Source organism: Aricia agestis, chromosome 1, assembly GCF_905147365.1.
Source record: "Aricia agestis chromosome 1, ilAriAges1.1, whole genome shotgun sequence".
In the NCBI taxonomy this organism is placed as follows: domain Eukaryota; kingdom Metazoa; phylum Arthropoda; class Insecta; order Lepidoptera; family Lycaenidae; genus Aricia; species Aricia agestis.
This window is the reverse complement of record NC_056406.1, coordinates 5,678,535-5,701,789: the sequence shown is the minus strand read 5'-3', so window position 1 is coordinate 5,701,789 and position 23,255 is coordinate 5,678,535. Positions and strand designations below refer to the sequence as shown.

Here is a 23,255-nt window from a genome sequence, read left to right as displayed (position 1 = left end):
TAATAAATAAAATTTTGTTTTCCACCTGAAAGCCTATTAAATAAGGTATATTTCAAGCCTTTTTCCTGATCCGCTGTGTCGATATTTTACCTACAATAAAATAATTTTCATTTTTAGGTTTTCTATTTTTTTTAATCCAAAACCAAACAAAACGCGCAATCGAAAATATCGACAAATTGAAGGTATACAAGTATTCTACACACAAAAAAAATCACCCGTGAGATCACAACAGAAGATCACACTTTCAGGTGGAATACAACATTTTATTTATTACGTAAATGTTTTGGAGAAATATGGACTTTTCGCTTCGGGCCGCTAAAAATCGCCAAACTTCGGTAGCTCGTAGCATCAAAACTATTGTGAATTGACACGCGGGTGTTCTACTCTCGCATTCATTATACTAATGCCTATTAAAAATTGAAGAAAATAGAAAATTTCCGATTTTTCGTCTCCTCCGTACACTGTGCAGTGTGGTGTAGCGACATTTTTTTGTACATACGAATGAAAAATACTTCCTTCCATTCGATAATTCCGTCCATTCGATAAGAATTCGGTCTCTGTACTTACTACGAATGTATTCTTATGACTTGAGTAAAATTTTCTGAGAAAAGTTACTCGAATCTGGAAATGTTTATTTATCTAATCATAATAAATGAAAACGCCTATTACGTTTTGTATATAAATAGGTGATGAAGTCTGAACTCATTTTAGGAATTCAGGTTTTTATATTTTATAAGAATAATTTTAAAATTAAAGATGTGCCTCACGACTACTATTAAATTATTTATAGTTTAGGTTTATGTTAAGATACTCATGTATATACCTACCTACTTTCATTGACTTTATATTATTTCTAGTTTTTGTCAATATAATATTTAAAATGTTTTTTTTTCTGTATTATAATGTATGTATATTGTATAAAATATTAATTGTATAAAAAAAATAAAAGCCTAACCTAACATTACATAGTTTTTTACTATACTATTTAAACCAGAATAACGTCTTTAAAGTACACAGGTGAAAATAATAGAAACAATACAAAGTTTTATTCGCTTTATTATCTATATACCAATTGTAAAAGGGGAAACAATCACTCTATCACTCCGTGTCACTACTCAGCTACATCTCAGCCATTTACACAAAGAAACTTCAACCAAAATATTGTAATTTCACAAGTACACATTTAATGTCGATTAATAACTATCTTATAATATACGGTCTGGACGCACCGAGATCGCTGCAGGACGAAATGAACCGAGCGGAGCCGGACCGGCCCTCGGCGAATGCATTGCGAAAATAGAGAAATAGAATATAGACAGGTAGGTCTCTACTTAGGAACGCATCGACGACCGCGGCGCGCCCAAGCCTTACGATTACTTAGCTCATCTGCGTACAGGCGACAGTTCGGCCACAAACGATCAACTCAAAGGCAGCACCTAAGAACGAGGAGCGACACTGCACCTTTATACCAGTAGGAGTCCCCCGAGAATGCAACAAATAAAATTAGGTAATCGTAGTTGTTTGCCTTACGAAGAGCTTCCTTGGTAGTGTGACTCGTATGCACATAGTTTTAGTTGTGCAAGCTTTAAATAAATTAAAAGAAACATGTATTTTAATTTGGAATACATACAAAACTTTTCTTAAATGAAAATTATTATGTCCTAGTAGTATAAAAGTTAGTGTTCGAGCAGGTTTCCTAAGTAAAATGATTAAAATAATAATATTTTAAATAATAAATTGATTAAAAGGACAAGTCATTAAAATCGATAAAAAATGACAGGAAACCTGACTCGCGTCCTCCTAAAGCAACATGATAGCGTCGGTGCTAATGTTGTGATATAAACTTTATTGCACAAAATAACGTTACAAGCTGGGTGTCCGTCTAGAACTCTCGATAGAGCGTTAAAAATGTCAATGTGTGAATGAACAATTGATTATAATATTATAATAATGACAACATTCGCGAGCGCAGCGTCGAAACTCCGATGAATGCAGCGAGTAAATCTAGCTGCCGACCCGGTCATTGGAGTTGTAATTTTAAACGCAACCGCGCCGGGGCTCGAAGTTTAGTCGCTGCGGCCACGAGTGAGCGCGCTCCTCCCATCGTCGGGGAAGCGCGAACCCCAGTGATCCTGTGTAGTATTTACACATCTTAAAGTACACTTACATCGAACGCTCCTTAAATACCTTTCCTACATATATCCGACAGCAAATAATATATTACGGCCTAATATTAGAAAAATAATATTACTTCCACACCATTAAAAACCAATTAACAACTCTTACATTTTTACAGACACAAAATTTGTTAAAAAGCATCGTTTCTATTGACAAATGATATTTTAATTAGTCCGAAATACAATTTTCAAAAATATATTAATAATTTATTGTATTTTGAGTAAATAATTAGTTTCATATCCTAGTATATCTCAATACACTTTTGTAGAGGGTAAGAGAGTAAATTTACGAGCGTCGTCCTTCTCCCTAGAGGCTAGAGGAGTCCACTGTCCACTCCACCGCGTGCGAAAACCTCAGTCACAATATCAACAAGGAACGACATAAAACAGCAGCGCGCAATAAAATCTGATAATACATAAAACACAGACGTAAGTATGTATAAGCCCGGAGATAACCTAACAAACTCATAAGTCATAAGACATTGTAAGTAAGGTTTTTACACAACAAAAATAACTAGGAATAATATAAGATCCTGTAGTCGATGGCGAAATGAGAAAATGTAACAAAAATAATAATGTAATAGAATAGAATCTCATAACCTATATCGTCTATTCTATCTGCACATTAATTTATCGACGCTACGTCTAATCCCACGCGCCACAATCTAGACAGGCTAGAGCAACAAATATGAAAACTTATACCTTAGCATAGTATTTAGCTTTTCGTTTTACGTGAAACGGATCGTTCGAATGTAACAGTAGCAGTGTACACTTTGTGACGCGTTTGATTAAACGAGTCGATATCGTCCTGCCCGTAGGCATACGAAGCGATCGGGCTACGAGCGTGGTCCCGACAACAGACGAGTAGACGAACACAATCTAAATCGACTCCCTTACGGACTACGGCTTACTTATACAGAAATTATTCCTACAACATAAAAACGACGAACGCGTCGCGCACGAAATTAGTCTACGAGTGCTGGAGCTGGCTGCGGCCGACGGCAGCTCACGACGATATGAGCTGAAACATAAAACTACGTTTTACACGAGCTCACTGTTTCACTTCGTTGTTGTGTGCGTGAAGACACAGGCGGTCGTCGACAAACTGATATATTATACAGATTCCGTCGCTACCATTTACAGTATAAATAGTACGTTGATTAGATTTTAATGTAAGTAAAGAAAGATATTATTAAAAAGTGTGACTTGAAAATTATGTGCAACCCAATGTGTAAATAAAAATGCAAAATAAAATAACTCGAGTACATAAAGAAAACAAATAAAAAAGCTTGTAACTACCTTATATATAAAAGCTGTTGTCTGTTCCATTTCAGATATTTAATAGTTTTCATAATATATTATTATTGTAATAATATATAGCTATGTCCGTTTATAAACTATAGGTATGCTACGTAGACATCTACACTCCTCTCTTAACTCCTAACATCTTAAATACACTGAAACAAAAATAAAACAAATCGTAAAATATAAATAATAAAAAAAACACAAAAAGCCAAAAAAAACAGAACAAGAAATTAAAAGAATTCGTAATTATTGTATTCTGGCCGCGTACGTGTAAATTCGTACAAAACGTTAACGCGTTCTTGTGCGAGACAGCCTCGAGCACAAGCAAATAAGACTAGTAATAACAGCTCGTACGAATTTCTACGTGCTTCGCGACCGGACTGAGAAATCTGACAAGTGAAAACTATGACGTCACATGACGTCATAGTTTTCAACAACGTGCTAGATTAAATTTCGAATTTCTAGAAAATTCGTAACGGAATTATACATGAAATCTGTTGTTCAGATTCTTGCAAAAAATATTTGGGACACAACTCACAGATTTGACTGTCGCCTTAATGAAGTCTTTCTTGTGCGCGAGGTCGAAGTCTGGGAAGTGGTTGTAGACCTGCTTGCACACCGTCTTCATCGTGATATGCTCCAGGTTCGCGCCCTCCAGGATTTGTTTAACGTACTTCTTGATCTCATCGTCCTGCACACGGTTTATTCGTTAATGTAAGTATATCTTATATTATAAAATTCTCGTGTCACAATGTTAGGCCGCGTACTCCTATGAAACGGTTTTACTGATTTTAACCAAATTTTATATGCATATGCAGTGGGTCTGAGAATCGGCTACTTTTTATATTAATAAATGCATTTTTTGAATAAATAATAGTAAATTATTACAACTCGAGACCGACCGCGACCATTGTTTGTGCGACGGGATAGCGATTAGCGATTGATGTTGCCATGGTGACATACTTATTTAGTCACTTCAATAAAATAATACGGGCGAAATACTTTATAATTATATGGCAAAGCAACGTTTGCCGGGACAGCTAGTAATTTTTTAAAATAGTGAAGATGCGATATTTTTATTGTTTGTGTTTATTTTAAAGAACTCCATGTAGATTACACCACAAGAATATTAAAAAAATTAAAACACTGGAATTTACTGCAAAAAATGCGGTTTAAAATTGTCAATTTAAATTTTGGCGCCAAAATGAATCTATAGTCTGTATGACGTCACTACTGTTTGACAATTATTGACAATGGCCCCACCTGATCATACCTCAAAAAAAGTTGTCATGACCCACGTTCCATTTAGCGTTAAAAACGATCAAAACGCTCAAGATGGAGGCATTTTGATCGTTTTTAACGCTAAATGGTACGCGGTGACAGCAGCAGTATGTGTGAACTGTGACGTCACTGAACGCTGATTGGTGTTTTGAAATCCGTTCCGTTTCAAGTTACTTTTAATTCGTAATTTTTGGAAGAAAACAATATTTTATCAAATATGAACCTTGCAGTGGCCCTTCTTTTATTTTAACGTTTTAATAGCAAAATTTTAATAAATATTATATTTGCATGTTCCTTATTAAACATAATCTTTACAGGAATACTAACAAGATCGAAGAAATCTAGTCTACAGTTTTTGCCTAAATGAAAAAATTATTTCACCCAATAGCACATTACACTACAATGTAACAGACATCAATGACATGTACCATCGAGGAAGTCGATTCCTATGCAATTGACAGACCAACGTTATTTGGTCGAATATTATGTCAATTCAATGTTAATAATTGTGATCTGTCAGCTGGGTTTGACGTAACGCGACCAAACTACTTAGGTCCCCGATTTGCATAGGAATCAACTTCTCTGATAGTACACAAATATTATAATATAATAGTATTTTAAAAAGATATAGAACCGACTTCAAATTGTACGTAATTGAAAATTAAAATTCCCTGTCTCAAAAACTACTAAACCGATTTTGATGAAACTTGCAGCATTCCCTAAGTTGAACATTACCTAGCACTGGGAGCACAACAATAAAATAATTACTTAAATAGGGCTTGTAGTTCCGGAGATATGCGAACACAAACAAAAAAACATACATACATACACTTTTGAAATTTGGCACATTTTTTTTTATTTTTTTTATGAAATAAGGGGGCAAACGAGCAAACGGGTCACCTGATGGAAAGCAACTTCCGTCGCCCATGGACACTCGCAGCATCAGAAGAGCTGCAAGTGCGTTGCCGGCCTTTTAAGAGGGAATAGGGTAATAGGGGAGGGTAGGAAAGGGAAGGGAATAGTTGAGGGTAGGGAAGGGAATAGGGTAGGGGTTAGGGGATTGGGCCTCCGGTAAACTCACTCACTCGGCGAAACACAGCGCAAGCGCTGTTTCACGCCGGTTTTCTGTGAGAACGTGGTATTTATCCGGTCGAGCCGGCCCATTCATGCCGAAGCATGGCTCTCCCACGTATAAATTTGTTCAGACGCTGAAATAGATATATACAAAGGCTGGGCAGTTCTGGAAATATTACAAACATACGCGTCAAATGATAACCTCTTTTTGAAGTCGGTTAAAAAATGTATGCCACGCAGCTGCGTTCCGCAACAATATAATTCTCATTTACTACATACTCATTTCAGTTAAATCAAGTTTCATATTATTTCGAGTACTAACGGTAGGCGGCCGCTTGGCTTTCTTGTCAGCGGGCGTGTCGGACTCCTCCCCGCTCTCCTCCTCCTCGCTGCCCTCCTCCTCCTCGTCCTCGCTGCCCTCCCCGGACTCCTCCTCCGATGACGCCTTCTTTCCTCCCTTCTTGGGCGGTCGCCCCGCTGCCTTAGCGCCCGCCTTCTTTTTGGCTAAAAATGTTAACGTTGTTATTTTGCTTTCCAATATAAATGCTCGTTTTCGAATATTACTTGCAATAATTGCAATATATTAACCACGCTATTAAATTGTAAACATGTTAAACACTTACCAGGCGGCGTGGGTGCTTTTCGTTTTACGGGCGTGGCCTTGCCAGCGGGCTTGCCCACGGCCTTGCGCCCCTTTGGCGTCGCGACCGCACGACCTCGCTTAGACTTTGGCTCCTATGATAAAACACACGTCAGCTTCATTCACGCTTTCATTATTATATTACAGTAATTTATAAAAGAAGTAAGATTGAGTCCCGAAGAATGGGATGACATGGGATAGTTTTTATGCATGTGTTAGCGAAGAAATGTTAAATGCGGACAACATGAGACTTTTAACCCTAATTCTCAACTGGTCCATTGGCCAACTAAGTGCTATCAAATCGCGTCACTCACGTCCGACTCCTCGCCCTCGCTGCCGGAGCCGTCCTCGCCGCCGCTCTCGCTCTCCGACTTGTCACTCTCCTCTTCGCTGTCTGATTTTCCTTTCTTTCGGCCTTTGCCTGCACCCTGATAAGAAAAACCAAACTTTATAACTAAAAAAGTGCTTCAAATGATTACAACTAACGATACAGGCTGTTAGACGTCATAAAATTTTTATCTTTAAAAATATCGTATTAATGCTATTTCAAATGGTATATGCTTGTTATTTACCTTGCCCCGTTTGCCGGCCTTGCCTCGCTTGCCCCGCTTGCCCTTGCCGCTTGACCGCCGGCGCACGACCGTCTTGCGCTTGCGTCCCACGCCGCTCGCCCCCTCGCCGCCTTCCGGATCGAAGTCTGAATCCGCCTCTGAACCGCTCGGGGCGAACGAACCCTATGAACAAAATGTAACTGTTACTAAACTTACAAGTAAATAATTATTGATCCTTACAGTTTTCTTACTTCATTCCAATTAAGAAAAGATATTTGCTTAAGTTCATTAGCTATAACACTGTACTCACATCAGAATCTTCTGATCCATCTTTGTCTGGCTTCGGGCCTTTAATTTTTGTTTCGGGTTCCGACTCATATTCTTCATCTGAGTAGCCTGCGTAGGAAATAAACTTAAAATATTTATTATATTACAAGGTTCAAACACTTACGGATTTTGTCGCGGAGCACTTTTATTAATCCCGACGTTTCGGCTACTTTACAGCCGTAAAAAGTAAAGCCGTGTAAAGTAGCCGAAACGTCGGGATTAATAAAAGTGCTCCGCGACAAAATCCGTAAGTGTTTGAACCTTGTAATATAATGAGTGATACTCGCGTAAACTTAAGAAATCATTATTAAAATATTTATTCTACAATCAGAAGTAGCCAGTTTCTATCTTCCCTGTTTTTTGTTTTAGAAACCTTGTAACTTAACAAGAGGCTACAAACCTAGCAAAACCATTACGATTCATAACATAATTAAAATAAGACTGACGGTTTTATAATTTTTTTACAGAAACTTGAGGCAAATACTAACTACACTACATTTTAATACTTCGATCATGGTAATCGCAGACACAATAGATATTCAATTGTTATGCAGCACCCGGGTGCTGCTTGGGAACTGTGGGTTAATGAAGAGACCTTTAATAGAAAATAATGCAAATGTGACTTACCTCTGTTGTGCATCTTAACTGCGGCGGAGCGTCGTGGGCGGCCGCCGGTGTTGGGCGTGGAGACGGGCGTGCGCGCAGAGCCGCGCGCGTGCGGCGAGTTCGCCACCGGCTGCTGCAGGAAACCCACCAGACGCGCCGCCAACTCGCTCGGCGCACCTAAACATGGGTTACTTATGTAGCACTTGAGATTAAGCAGACTTTTTTTAGGGTTCCGTACCCAAAGGGTAAAAACGGGACCCTATTACTAAGACTTTGATATGTCTGTCCGTCTGTCTCCAGGCTGTAACCCAAGAACGGTAATAGCTAGAGAGTTGAAATTATCACAGATTATGTATTTCTGTTGCCGCTATAACAACAAATACTAAAAACAAAATAAATTAAATATTTAAGGGGGGCTCCCATACAACAAACTTGATTTTTTTTTCAAACATTCTTTGCTTGATATCAATGATAACAACAGATTGGCACATGAAATGTTCAGGAAATACTCAGCCGTATTTATTATACTTTAATAATAATTAATAATAAAATTTAAACAAATTTAATAATTAAGGGGGCTCCCAAACAATCATCACTTATTTTACTATTTTTGCTCTATAATGGTACGGAACCCTTCGTGCGCGAGTCCAACTCGCACTTGGCCGATTTTTTAAATTAAGTATCGCTCTTGCTCAATAGCCCTATGTCCCTACACGTGGTCTATTCTTCATGTGTGCCAAATAACATAAAAATTGCTCCAGTAGTTCTTAAGATAGCTCCAATTTCATATAATTTTCTCCGTCTTTTCCACATTTCCCTCTATTTCTTCGCTCCTATTAGTCTTAGCTGGATTTACACGGGTCGATTTTAGTCGCGCGGCAAGTCACCAGTCGAATCGCCTGTCCAAGTCCAAGCCAAATTGAAAAATATACGTGGGAGAGCCATGCTTCGGCACGAATGGGCCGGCTCGACCGGAGAAATACCACGTTCTCACAGAAAACCGGCGTGAAACAGCGCTTGCACTGTGTTTCGCCGAGTGAGTGAGTTTACCGGAGGCCCAATCCCCTACCCTATTCCCTTCCCTATCCTCCCCTATTCCCTTCCCTTCCCATCCCTACCCTCCCCCTATTACCCTATTCCCTCTTGAAAGGACGGCAACGCACCTGCAGCTCTTCTGATGATGCGAGTGTCCATGGGCGACGGAAGTTGCTTTCCATCAGGTGACCAGGTGACCCGTTTGCTCGTTTGCCCCTTTGTTTCATAAAAAAAAAATTGCCACCCCATTTACACATTCTACAAAAATCGCCTGTTGCGCCCGAGATCTTCGCTATGTATTTGCAGCAAGCGATCACTTGCGAGTTGCGACTGAGCGTTTGCACGGTCGATTTTAGTCACCAGCCGCATGCGGGCATTGGCCGCACGACTTTGGGGCTTGCGGCTTCAGCCACATGCGGCGTAGTCGAATTGCCATTTAGACGGCTTTAGTCACCCGTGTAAATCCACCATTAGCGTGATAAAATATAGCCCTCCTCGACAAATGGGCTATCTACAACTGAAAGATTTTTTAAATCGATCCAATAGTTCCTAAAGTTAGCGCGTTCAAACAAACCCTTCCGCTTTAAAATATTAATATTTAGTATAGATTTCGGCGAAATGTAGTTGCAAGCGCCTTCTAGTATATTATAAGAAATGTATGAAGACTTTGTAAATCTAACCGGACCGTTATTTAGATACCCACCTTTCTTGTCCAAGTCCAGCATTTCACACATTGTGCGCAGCTGTTTGTTCTCCATTTTTGTGGTCTCCTCCAACTTGGCCTTGTACTCCGACGAGCCGATGGCCCACTCGTAGCCCTTGAACTTCTTTATATTGCGTTTCACGTTGCGGTCCAAGCACAATTGCTAAGAACAAATGCATTAGTTAGTGATATTCATAATATTATTATATCTTAATCATTATTATCTAATACATTAAGGGCCTGTTTCACCACTTCCTGATAAGTACTGGATAGGCTATCCACCGTCACTTTATCAGGTAGTGGTGAAACAGGCCCTTGACCTTAGTTCTAAATTGCTATATAATAAGAGTTATTATGTCGTTACTTACTCCATATAAGTACTGATGCAATAGTTTTTGGTCCTGAGTCTTAAACCTTGATAGGGAGATTTCGACAGCGCTGATATGTCCTAGAGGAATACCCTTGCCCGCGGGTAAAGGAACCGGCGGCTCTGTAGGCTGCGAAGGAATAAAAAATGTTTTATTTTATGCAATAAAGACTGTAAATAAATTACTATACAGTACACTATATAACTTATAAAAATAGTTACACAAGGAATATGTTATGAAACAACGTTTTTTCTCTAGGATTTAGATAAAGACTCTTAATAAATAAGGACCAAACAATGTATAAAGTTTTTACTGGGCAACTATTTTCAATACGAAAGCCGAAGGGGGTATGTAAACTACCTGCTACTAAGGGGGATATTAGATTATCATATATATTGGATCCGAGATCATTGAGTCAATTATATTGGATAATGTAATATAGACATATGATTCATTTCTTCCTTGAAAAAGAGTTTTTAATTTCTTGTTTGTTAATATGTTTCAAATAATGTAATGCAATTATTTTTCTAATTATATACTTGGATAATCTTGCTGAAATAACAAAAAACAAGCCATATTAAAAATTACGATGTCTTTTGACAAATCGAATTCTCTGAGATCTAGTAACCCTGACGACCCTGGCTATTGAAACCACATATTATGACGTAAAATAAGATCAATGAAATATGATAATGTAATATGCAGATATGATCAAATGATCATTTAAATTGGATCATATATATGATCATAGAAATGATCCAATATAAATGATAATGTAATACCCCCCTAACTCCAGTACATTATTAGCAGTTGAAACAAGTATTACCTCCTTCTTGGGTTTGGGTTTGGGCGCCTCCTCCTCCTCCTCTTCCTCCTCCTCCTCCCCCTCCTCCTCGCCCTCCTCCTCGTCGTCGCCCTCCTCGTCGCCGGTCTTGGGCTTCTTGGCTGCTGGTTTCTTTACCCTAAACGTCAATTACCATTAAAATATGCTTGATATTTCCACGCCGGTTCAGAACACGAACAAATTAAGTACATTATAATAAGTTGGTATTTACAGGTTTTTTTCCCACTACCACACCTGGAAACCCTAACAAAACATTAAATGTCACGAGTGTTGGCAGTACAGTTACACATATCCAATAAATTTTAGAATTTTAAATAATTCTGGTATTACACAAAACGGTTCATGTGTCTCTTACAAGGACAACGCGCGACTTGAGCGTCTCTTAACATATGTAGCGCCTGAACATTCAACCAATATAATATAAAATATTTAATGTTAGAGCTCACTTGTCTTTGGGCTTCTTCTCGTCTTCCTCTTCACCGTCCTCCCCCTCCTCGTCCTCCTCTTCCTCCTCCTCATCCTCCTCTTCATCCTCCTCCTCTGTGTCCTAGGAAAAGAAGAAGCATCTTAAAATTTTTAAATCTACCCGTACTGTCGAAAGTTGTTATATTTTATTGTTCTCATACAAGTAACGAAATAGGGAAATAAAGATTTTTAAACGGAAAGAAAAAGAGCAGAGTTAACAACAATTCCCATTTGGAGGGATTCGGAAACTTACAGCGGGGTCATTAATAAACACTTAGGCTCTGTCCCCATCAGACACGGCGCAGCGCCGGCACCGTGTTACGGCACGACGCCGCCACCGTGATACGGTACGGCGCCGCACCGTGTCACGGTGCCGCGTACGGTGCGTCCCTATTCAGTCGATATTTGCGCTCGAACGAGAGTGCTTGTCTGGATAATGGATATGGATCGCGAAAAAATTATTCTCTTGTTCTTACTAAGACGAAGATTGAAAAAGAATCATTAAACATTTTTTAAAGTCGGTTAAAAAGAAACCGAGGAAATTTTATCTATTATTTATTATAGACAAAGTTTCCTCGGTATACATGACAATATTTGCATTACGCGACTTTGATATGTATTTTCATATTATGCCTCGTTTAAGTTTGGACACAAATTTTGTTCGGAAGTTTCACCAGAATAGGGGCGCGCGGTGACCGTACACGGCACCGTGTCACGGTGCGGCGCCGTACCGTATCACGGTGGCGGCGTCGTGCCGTAACACGGTGGCGGCGCCGTGCCGTGTCTGATGGGGACGCAGCCTTAGCGCGATTCTTTCGCGATTGCGAAGTTTTTTGACTGAAGTTCTTACATTCACCAGCAGTTTTGATTGGCTAAATTAGGCCCCTGGACTTTACAAGCTACTATCCAAAGTTTTGAACTATCAGCAAAAGTAAAACTGACACAGGCCGCTGTTTATTGCATAAGGAACTTAAGAAAAAAAAATGTTTTATGTTCTGGACTCTGGTACATATCATACCAAACAGGGCCAATACTCGCCACCGTCAAATTCTATTGGTGGCGAAATAAGCTATCATTTAAAACGAAGTTAATTTTAAGTATAGTGCGCGCGGAACTACTTGGCCGCGCCTTAGGTAGGGACAGGGGTGAGGGGGCGGGGTGATTGCTGCTCGCCACGCACATGAGATTAGACAGTGACCACCAATCTCGAGATATCGTGAACAATAATTATTCAAGTATTGAAAATAATTTATTAAAGACAATTGATCAGTTTTATATTCTAAACTATTGACATCGGCAATCCGTTTTTAAAAAAAAGTTACGCACTCTGAATATTATTTTCTTAGATTAGGTATCTTTTTATCGGCGGACTCATCTTGCTATTGCAATCTCTTGTGCGTTTTGTCTAAACTAGCCGGAACTGCCGGAAGGGGTTTTACTGGGGATACGAAAGAGTGACGTTGTGGTTTTATATTATTTTCCTAAAATTGTGTTATTTCGGTTTTTGTGTATGTGTAATGTTGGTAGAATATTAACCATTAAATATTCGATGTCGTGCACAAGTGTGGGCAAGTGATACAACTTCAAGAAACGTGCCATTTTGTGTTCCCTCCAAAACTCCATCGAAAGTTTTAGTAAAGGGTCTACCACTTTACTAAAACAACTGACTTGACTTGTTGACTTTACTGACTACTTTTTTAGACTTTTACTAGACTTTCGACTTGACGATCATCTGGAAAAACGACTTTAAATTTTGTAAACTTTTCACGAATTTTTTTTCCGCCATATTTTACTTGACACTGGCCATGGTTAAAAATTAGCCATAGAGCGCCATATTATTATGAAAAAAAAAACTAGCCGGAACTGTCAAAATCGAACGCACGAGCCTCTCCGTCCCACCGCTCACATAAAGGCGCGGCCAACTAGTTCCGCGTGCACTAGAGTGATAGATTTTTTTCCATATTATGTAGGGTAGACTTTTATAGGGCAGTCTACAAAACGTAATACAAACCTCTTTCTTAGGTTTCTTTTTAGGTGCTACTTTTTTCGCGCCTTTATCATTTTCCTTTGCGCCGTCTTTTTCATCTTCATCATCGTGTGTCTCACCATTCTCCTCCTGAGATAATAGATGAAAGTGTTATTTAAAAAAATATGACACGAAAACAACTTTTAGAACAAACAAATTTTAAAATTGTTTTATTTGGTACCATCAAGGAAATTGATCCCTAGGCAGTTGACAGACCAACGTCATTTGGTGGGATCCATAAAGTTAATATACCTAGTGGAATAGAGCAACAATCTCGAGCTGTCAAACGAAACCAAAATTGGTTTTCATATGTGTGAAAAATATGTGTACGTATACACTTCAACAAGCATGATTGAACATGAATTCTATGAGATTAAATTGTCAACGTGCGTCACGTGCCGACTGGACGTCAAAAAAAGAGTGCTGCTGTCATGTATCACACGTCTCTTTTTACCACGCAGGGTTACTGATAGTGACATCTCTCTTGCTCAGCCCTTTGTTTCTCTATTCCGCTAGGTATATTAACTGTATGGTGGGATCATATCAATTTTAATGTTAATTTTGATCTGTCGGCTGGGTTTGAGTTTTGACTACGTATGAATCAACTTCTCTGATAGTACATTGACATACGAAATTTTCTGAACAATTTACCTTTTTTACTTCCCCGTCAGCTTTGGAACCTTTTTCACTTTTGGAGTCATCCCCCCCTGCATCATTCTCCTTTCCGTTGGCAGTCGCTGACTTTGCGTCCCCTATGGAGTAATCAATAAAATAAGTTAAAACAAAAACAAATATCATAAACAATAAAAATTGAGATTATTCTACAGAAAATTATGTACTTATAAAATCAAGTTCAAAAACTAAACTTGACTGATAAGGCAATGATAACAGGGTGATTTGAGATTTCTGACTGTAAATTAATTTGTGGTAATAACTATATTCGATAATTCTAGTGATTATCACTTATGTTATTGCATTTTAAACACTATCCCTCTAACTAGTTCCCGTAATATTTAGGCTGGTATAGATAGTCAGTACTTAAGATGCGACCCGGTCTCAAGACGCGGTTCGGCTCTGTGACTGGTCCAAATTTTGACAGCCAACCATTCACAGAGCCTGAACCGTGTCTTGAGACCGAGATGCATCTTGAGTAGGTACTGACTATTTATACCAGCCTTAGACAGTGTCCAACTATTTATGGTTCGCTGTCTCTGTCATCATGTGTCCTTTCCGCTGTGTTCATATTTTTAGCTAAGGGGCTAGTGTTACCAACAACTTAATAATGATTTGAAAGGTGTTAAAATGTCCAATAGCTAGTGACAATGAAGGCACTTACTAGTAAGAGTAACTATGCTTTCACTTTCGTTTTCACGTAGGATCGGTGTTTATTTAAGCTTTTACCAGGTACTAATTATATATTCTGTGCTTTTTCGCCATTACGATTCGCGAGGTGCTATGTAAACGAATATAATAGTTCGGCCTTATAGGAAAAATTATAAATTGTGGTGTTTACACGCACTTAATAAAATATGGCAAGTGATTAGCCGCAATAAGAGAAACTTCAATTGCTTCGTAAATCGTATCCCGCCTTAAATCTCTTGCAAATGAAAAATAATTACTATTTTTTTTTATTTCTCATCGATAACGAGACCCGTCGGACATAACCCGACGGGTCTCGTCAAAATGCACAATACTTGTTAATTATCATAACCCCCTCCTTTTTGGAAGACGGTAAAAATAGAAAATATTAATTATTGCACGCTATTCTCTATTCAATTCTCAGGCATGATTTAATGTACATTTTTAGGGTTCCGTACCCAAAGGGTGAAAACGGGACCCTATTCATGAGACTTCGATGTCTGTCTGTCTGTCTCCAATCTGTATCTCAAGAACCGCTATAGCATACAGTTCTGAAATTTTCACAGATTGTGTATATCTGTTGCCGCTATAACAAATACTAAAAACAAAATAAAATTAATATTTAAAGGGGGCTCTCAGCCTCCCATACAACAAACGTGTTTTTTTTGCCTTTTTTGGTCGATATAAATAATGGTAACAGGTATGCACTTAATTATATCTGGGGGCACGGGAGTGCCCCCGCCAAGATGAGCCAAGCGAAGCGCGCAAGGGCACTACCTACCTTTTCTCGAAATGTTTCGTCGTATTTTTGAACCCTCGTAACTTTGGTTTGAATAATGCCAGATAGTTGAAATTTTTAAGATATAGTGACATGGGTATAGTTATTAAATGCGCAAAGTTTGAATATCGTAGCTATTATACTTTAGATTTTATAGGTGTCCAAAATCCCACAATTTGGTCACTGACTCACCGATCATCAAAACTGTTAGGGTACTTCCTGAAGTCTTAGAAAGCTGATATTTGGTATGTAACATGATATTAGTACTACAACAACAAAAAAATTATCAAACCCAAGTTAACCTATATCCGTACCATTATAGAGCAAAATTAGGCAAAAATTTGTGTTTTTTGTATGGGATTAATTTTTTATTTTCTTTTAATATTATTACTTATTAAATATTAAAGTAGACATATAACTAAGGACTTTGATAAAAATTTAAGTACCTACCTGTTGCCATTATTGATATAGAGCAAAAAAGGCCAAAAAATCACATTTGTTGTATGGGAGCCCATCTTTAATATTTATTTTATTTTATTTTTAGTATTTGTTGTTACAGCGGCAATAGATATACAAAATCTATGAAAATTTAAACTCTCTAGCTACTACCGTTCTTGAGTTACAGCCTAGAGACAGACAGATAGATAGACAGACAGACGGACAGACGGAAAGACAACGAAGTCTTAGTAATAGGCTCCCGTTTTTACCCTATGGGTACGGAACCCTAAAAAATGAACTAAAAGAAAAAACAAGTAAACAGCTTACAAAAAGAAATGAAATCCCACCAAAAACATTTTCATGTAAAAATGTTGCCAAGATGAGAACATAATAATATTATAGTTCGTCGTGTCAAAAAGTAGTGAGATCTCATGTAGAGCCAAGTTTCTACGTACTCGGCCCTAAATCTAAAAACTTTAATTTTACACTAAAGCGCGGCTAAATATTTGATAATAATATAATGTGTCAGCCGCACAAGGAGAATCTAAAAACTCTAAACAGTAGTTAAAATCGGTGGCTTGGCCATTTATCATTAGTTACGGTGTATTATTAAGTTCAAAGCCCTGACGAATAACGTAAGGTTAGAAACTTGGCTCTACATGAGATATCACTACTTTTTGACACGACGAACTATAATATTATTATGTTCTCATCTTGGCAACATTTTTACATGAAAATGTTTTTGGTGGGATTGTCTACTTCAATATTTAAGAATAATATTAAAATAAAATAAAAAATTAAGGGGGGCTCCCATATAAAAACAATTTTTGGTCTATGTTTGCTCTATAACAGTACGGAACCCTTCGTGCGCGAGTCCGACTCGCACTTGGCCGATTTTTACTACTTTTAAAAGAGGCGCCTAGTGTTATTGGACGCTATTAAGAATTTGTGTATCATGACACAAAAAAATTACGTATTGAGTTGGGGCAGCCCCCCTCTATCCCCCCCTTCCCGCCCTTCTATCGAGAAAATTTTAAAATATCGTGTTTTTGTTCAGATCGAATACTTGGAAATATAATGTAGTATCTAATTTTAAAAAGTGAAACAATTAAGGGCTTATTTTCAAGTACTTATAAAAATTAATTATAAAATCGAAAATTTTGGGTTAGGCGCGACCTTAACAGCGACCAATTACCACTGCAACACATTATTGTATCCCGCGGTAAGCTGTGCAAATGCAAATAAGTGCACTATCCCCAGTGCAACATTAGGATTGCGCAACTGGTTGTCGAGCAACAACGGTCGCACTCAGAGACATTTTATGATAAAAAACTGAAATACTATGAATCGTATTTCAAAATCTAAATTAAATTAACCCATCAAGCCCCATAAGCTCACCGGTCAGCGAGACACAATAGAATAACAATAGATTTCCAAGAATCCACGATCGAAGAATTAAATAACCATTAATTAATAACTCCTCTCCTCTACTAACTCTTGACTGAAGTCGTAAGAAACGAGTGTTGACCCCATGTGTTAACTGTTAAGTACTTATTACGTGTTCACTTTTTATTTTTTTAATCCACTCGACACTCTCACTCGACTGGTTGTGCAATTATCTTTTCTCGTGCAATACCTATCGGGCACAATATTTCGATACAAGTTACGACCATTAGGATTTAGGACCATTTAATCATACTGGCGGTTAGTGGGTGGAGTCTGCGCAGCGAACCTACATCTAGATAGCGTAGCGAATTCCCCGCGCATTTCATATTATAGCTGTCGCATCGCCCGGTTGAATATTCTATTTGATCGAATGACTAGCGAATACATTGAATTAGACCACCACCAATTTACAGCTAAAGACTTGACGAGTTGGCCTTTTGTCATTAACTTAAATCGTTTCATTCAATGAATTCGCCAGTCATTCGATCACATTGCAAATTCGACCAGATGACTGCAACCTAGCGACCCCTGCGATCTTAAACCACCAGCCTGATAACTTCTTACGAGTTACGGCCGCACCAGAGCCATTTAATGATCATTAAACTTTAATGAAGAGATAATGTATGGGTCTTAAATCATTTATTTAATTACAATTAAGTAATTACAGTCTCTGTTTGCAGCAGTTAGTGTGACAACGATTAGGGCCTTACTGGTAGTTAAGAGGCCGGGTACCATCGAAATTCTTATACATACGTAATAAATACGTACTTTAAAATATTTAACATGTTTGAGTTATTTTTCAGCTTAAAATAGTAATTTCCTAGGTTCCTGCGTAAAAATTTACTACAAAATATTTAAACACTAAAAAAATAAAGTAAAACACAAAAAATATATAAATAAATAGTAAATTTACTACAAAATATTTAGACTTTAAAAAATATTTTTAGTATTTAAATATTTTGTAGTAAATTTACTAAAATATATTTGTTAGTGTTTAAATATTTTGTTGTAAATTTTTACGCAGGAACCTAGGTAATTGCTATTTTAAGCTGAAAAATAACTCAAACATGTAAAATATTTTAAAGTATGAGAAAATGATTTTGGTATTACGCATGTATGAGAATTTCGATGGCACCCGGCCCCTTAACGAGCGAAGGGATTTGGCGGCAGTCACTACTCGCTAGATTCCGCTAGAATATAGCTTCATAGGCATTTGGACTGCGTTGAACTCGTATCGCTAGATGTATTAGCGCCGCGCAATCGCCCAAAATTCGCTAGTGTGATAACTGATACGGGTCTCCAATCTCCACACAAAAGAGCGAAGTCACGTTGCTCCTTTGCGGTGCCGCGTAAGTTACATATATGCCATACTTGCGATGTTGGCCGAGGTTTCTCGATAGATCGATATTTAGAAGATAAAGTGAATGACGCGCTGCGCTGCCGCCGACTTGTATGGTGATATTACGCGTCGCAGCAACGCAGATGTGGTAATACAACGTGTTATTCCATTCCGATGACGCTAAGCACCAGAGCAACGTAGCCTCGCTCTTAGCCAATCAACACATTGGACAATTTTACCATCCCTGATCCCACACACAAAATGAAATATGAATTGCATATTTAGGTTGACAAGTCCCGGCGGTTAGTAGCGATGTAGATGAACATTATGTAGAGACTTCACAAAACAACCCTGACCTTCAGGTTCTTCCTTCTGTTGATCTACATCGGTGTTACCTTGGGTCTCTGGGTCTTGCGCCAAAGACTCACCCTTAGAATCCTGTGATGACTCATCTTCTGTCGTGTGCCCTTCACCTGCACTCTTCTTGTCTTCATCCTGCGCATACAAATTATGAGGTTAACTTTCGTTGGCGTTAGGACAGTTTAACCAGTTTCGTCAATGCGAATAATATATCGCTTCCTTCAGGGAGATCGCAGACGGCACACTTTTTGTGTGATGTGACAGTCGGCATGGCGCCGCAGACTCGATCACACAAAAGTGTGTCGTCTGCGATCTCCCTTACGCTGCTTGTACAGCGACGCTGCGAACCGCGAAAAAGCTGCTGAGAGATCTGCTATATCACAAGTCAAACGGTTTATGCATTATGTTGTTCTATCGCTGTTTCGCCGTGCTACGTTTCGCATCGGTGTAAAAACAGCGTAAGAGGAAATACAGGAAATAACTTATTCTAAAAACCGGAATCTCAGATCCCCCTAATTGACCGCAACAGATATTATGCAATACCTACAACTAATTGTCATAACTTTTTAGAAATGGGCGTTTACACAGGCGCTGCGGCGCCGCTGCCGAATTTTGTATGGATTTTGATGCCACCAGCTACTGCCGTGTTTTACGCTTGCATTGCGGTACCAAATCCATACAAACCCGCATGTGATAAGGCATGTAATCATTTGTTTCTCACATAACATTTATAACGAGGATGACCAAACTCCTCGAGCTACAGTACTTAATTCCTTTACTATATACTGGATACTTTTTTTTTTTTAATCCTATATTCGCAGTTTACGCGCTCTAAAATATAAAAGTGAGTGCATGATGTGAGTTTGAATGTAATTTAGGTTTTGGTGATAATTTTAAGTTCGTGTATTTTTGGTGTTCTTAAAATTAGAGCTACCTCCCAAACGAGAACTAGCTGTGTAGAAATTGTGAATTCACAGGAGCTACGCTTCGTAGAATTTGCGTATTGGCTTCACACTTTCTGCGTACAGCCGTTCAAGGCCGAAGACGAAAAATAGGGAAGTGAGTAAACAAATAAATTATGAAAATACTAGACTTTTGGTTCATTTATGTTTGGTTCCCTTACTTTTACGATAATCAAACACTAAGGGAATGGCAATCAACTACTTGAAAGATGTGTCACTAGGATTCCCAAACTAGGTTTTGCGAAATCCCAGATTTAAACAAAATGGTTAAGGTACGCCTTTTGGGCTTTAGTCTCTGAAAAGTTTAGGAACTCATTTGTATAACGGTCTTATAATTATTTGTAGCTCCTAAAATTTAGGGATAGCAATTTTTATTATCTCAACCAGCTAAAAATTGCTATCACTGTAACATTACACGACTGTCAATTTTTTTAACCTACCTACAAACTTAATAAGTAGCTTCTGTCAACAATCTTAACAAAAAATACAGAATCAACAGCCATTACCAAAAAATACATAAGAAAATGAACTAAAATCTGTTATTACAAAGTATGAACACTTCATAATAAGTTACAGTAGTGATTTTTATTTTTAATCTACAATTATTTTCACAATTAAAATTTTGACACGTATAAAGTTGCCAGTTGTAAAATATATTATAGAGATGATATTGTAACATTATTCTCAACTGGATACATTATTCAGATGATATTATTATATCATCTTTTTATTACATAACAATTAAATGAAAAGGTGTATTATATATTAAACAATAACATTTTTAAATTGGACTAGATTTTATTAGGACAAGTATGTTTACATTTTGTTTCATATACTAAGTACATACTAACACAGAATAATGCAGCTTTAGGACATTGTTTAAAGGCATTTTTGAAGTCTGTGATATTATATTTTATGACCATAACGCCACAATGCCAAAGCAACAAAAATATTGTAACTAATGATTGTTATATGTTTGATGAGAAAAATATTAAATTCAACATAACAAATGTTTATTCTGAGCTTAACACCATATTTCACAAATGGGCATTTTCAAAAAAATGTGTAGGTACCCCTGGTTTTTACCTTGTCAAAATTGAAAAACGGGATTAATAAAAGTGCTCCGCGACAAAATCCGTAAGTGTTTGAACCTTGTAATGAGTGATATTCGCGTAAACCTAAGAAATCATTATTTGGTAGGTTTTTTAAAATATGTATTATTAATTATTATTAATAAATATTTTTATGACAATTATTAGTCTTTAATGCTCCTAAAACGAAACTTTTCCTTAAAAATATTATATTTCGTATAATTATGACAAGCTAACATACAAATTATTTATTTTTATAACATATTGTATAGGTCTAATTATTATTTGTATTAAATAATTAGACCTATACAATATGTTATAAAAATAAATAATTTGTATGTTAGCTTGTTATAAATACCATTAAATCAGGTCTCGCCTTTAATAATTATCAAAAGAACGAAAAACCCGAAAAGCTCAAAAAACCCGGGTTCCATTTTTGAAACCCGGGTTTTTTCATGATCCCCAAAACCCGGGTTTCCCCGGGTTTTCGGGTTTCGGGAAAACCCGGTCTCGATGCCCTAGTCTTGACTGAAAATTGCAAATACAATATCGAAAAAAAAGAAACCAATTAGATACTGGAACTAATATGTTATAAAATTATAATATTATCATGATCGTCTTGACTGTAAATTGCAAGTACAATATCGAAAAAAAAGAAACCAATTAGATACTGGAACTAATATGTTATAAAATTATGACAAAAACTTGTTTTTTATAATTATAAAAATCAAAATATATTTTTTATAAAAAAAAATTTTTAATGTACGACTTGTATATTGAAATAATATTTTTTATAAAAATTATTAGGTGATAAAGAAGAAGAAGTATGCAAAATCTACAAAAGAGGTCACCAATAAAGAGCACGAGACTGGCTCCTCCGGTTTTATTTACATCGCCTGTTGTGTTCCGAGCGTAAATAATGACGCGCGAAGGCGCGACTCAGTGGACTAGTCACATTTTACAATACATTTGAATAGAAATTTCGCAAGAAACTAAATATCAAGGTCATGCGGATTTCCTATCAATGTCATATAATATCGTGTACATTTTAACAAAGGCCCTGCATCGAAATGCAAAGGGGCGGGGGTGACAAATATGCGAAATAATAAAATTGATTGCACTAAAATCAGTTTCATTAACTGATCACAACCGTAATCACAGTTTTTATTGCGAAATATAGCTCATATCACAACCCTTCGTGGCGTAGTTCCCGCGTTTAGCGGGAAGCAAACGTTCTGTCAGCCATGTTGAGACGCAGACAAACATTAGTGATATAACACGCAAATAACACCACTTCACTGTCGAAATTGTCCTTAATCGATGCGCACTTATATGTAGAAAATAAATAATTGAACGTTTTTCACAACTATACCTGATTATCACTGATTTTTGCTTTATCGGTATCACCCGACATTTTTCCTACGAAGAAATTGAAAGCGAATTCCAAGCGTCTTCAAACACCGGACAACACAAATGCACGCACTACACAGAAAAAAAAATCTGCGTTCAGATAGGTTCAAAGCAATGAAGCATTGCCTCCGATATTTTTGAAAATTGTATTTCTATTGTTAGAGTGTTTTTTTTTTAAATAATGTATTATTATTTTATTTTAGTTATTTTTTCTCCACTATTTTCAGTTATCTATGCAACTTGCTGTAGTGTAGGACCGTCAACTACTCAATACTCAATAGTGGTTGTTCAAACATTTATTTTTGATTAAGCCTAACCTAACCTAATTATTATTCATTTAAAAATGAAATTGAAATGCATACTTTTCCAAATATTCAAATTCAACTTATGTTATGTTATATTATACCTACCTATAATATAACATAACATAAGGTCTACCAGAATCTGATGGCAATTTTTGACAGCAGATTTTCAGAAAATATCCTTGATCATATTTAGACAAATTTTTAATATTTGCATGTTTCCAGTTTCACACAGAGAATAAGCCGGTAAAGGAAGAAAAAAGGATCAAAATGTTTTATTCCTGTTACCCCGGTATTGCTAGAGTCAAACTCAAACTCAAACTCAAACTCAAAATTTTTTATTCAGAATAATTTTTTTCAAATATTCT

General features: G+C 37.3%; 1 protein-coding gene across 2 annotated transcripts; it reads right to left on the bottom strand.

The window, feature by feature from the left end:
* Nucleotides 1–1,038: 1,038 nt before the first annotated feature.
* LOC121727475 (protein DEK) lies at nt 1,039–22,654 on the bottom strand. 2 transcript variants are annotated; one of them, XM_042115390.1, is made up of 17 exons: nt 22,548–22,654; nt 19,119–19,257; nt 14,054–14,154; nt 13,388–13,492; nt 11,358–11,458; nt 10,894–11,029; nt 10,068–10,196; nt 9,700–9,862; nt 7,983–8,138; nt 7,339–7,424; nt 7,050–7,211; nt 6,792–6,905; nt 6,461–6,572; nt 6,160–6,341; nt 4,021–4,173; nt 3,477–3,634; nt 1,039–3,198 (listed from the first exon to the last, which is right to left on the bottom strand). In XM_042115390.1, exons 1-16 carry the CDS (start codon nt 22,587–22,589, stop codon nt 3,626–3,628), a joined length of 1,890 nt encoding a protein of 629 aa, XP_041971324.1. In that variant the 5' UTR covers nt 22,590–22,654; the 3' UTR covers nt 1,039–3,198; nt 3,477–3,625. The 2 variants fall into 2 exon arrangements, with proteins under 2 accessions (XP_041971324.1, XP_041971391.1); XM_042115457.1 differs by having other exon boundaries at nt 19,191–19,257.
* Nucleotides 22,655–23,255: the final 601 nt, after the last annotated feature.

Coding starts and splice junctions, on each gene's coding strand:
- LOC121727475 (XM_042115390.1), bottom strand. CDS start 22,589: ATGTCGGGTGATACCGATAAAGCAAAAATCAGTGATAATCAG. Junction 13,493..14,053: donor CTGACGGGGAAGTAAAAAAG/GTAAATTGTTCA, acceptor CTATTATCTCAG/GAGGAGAATGGTGAGACACA. Junction 6,342..6,460: donor AAAAGCACCCACGCCGCCTG/GTAAGTGTTTAA, acceptor TAACATTTTTAG/CCAAAAAGAAGGCGGGCGCT.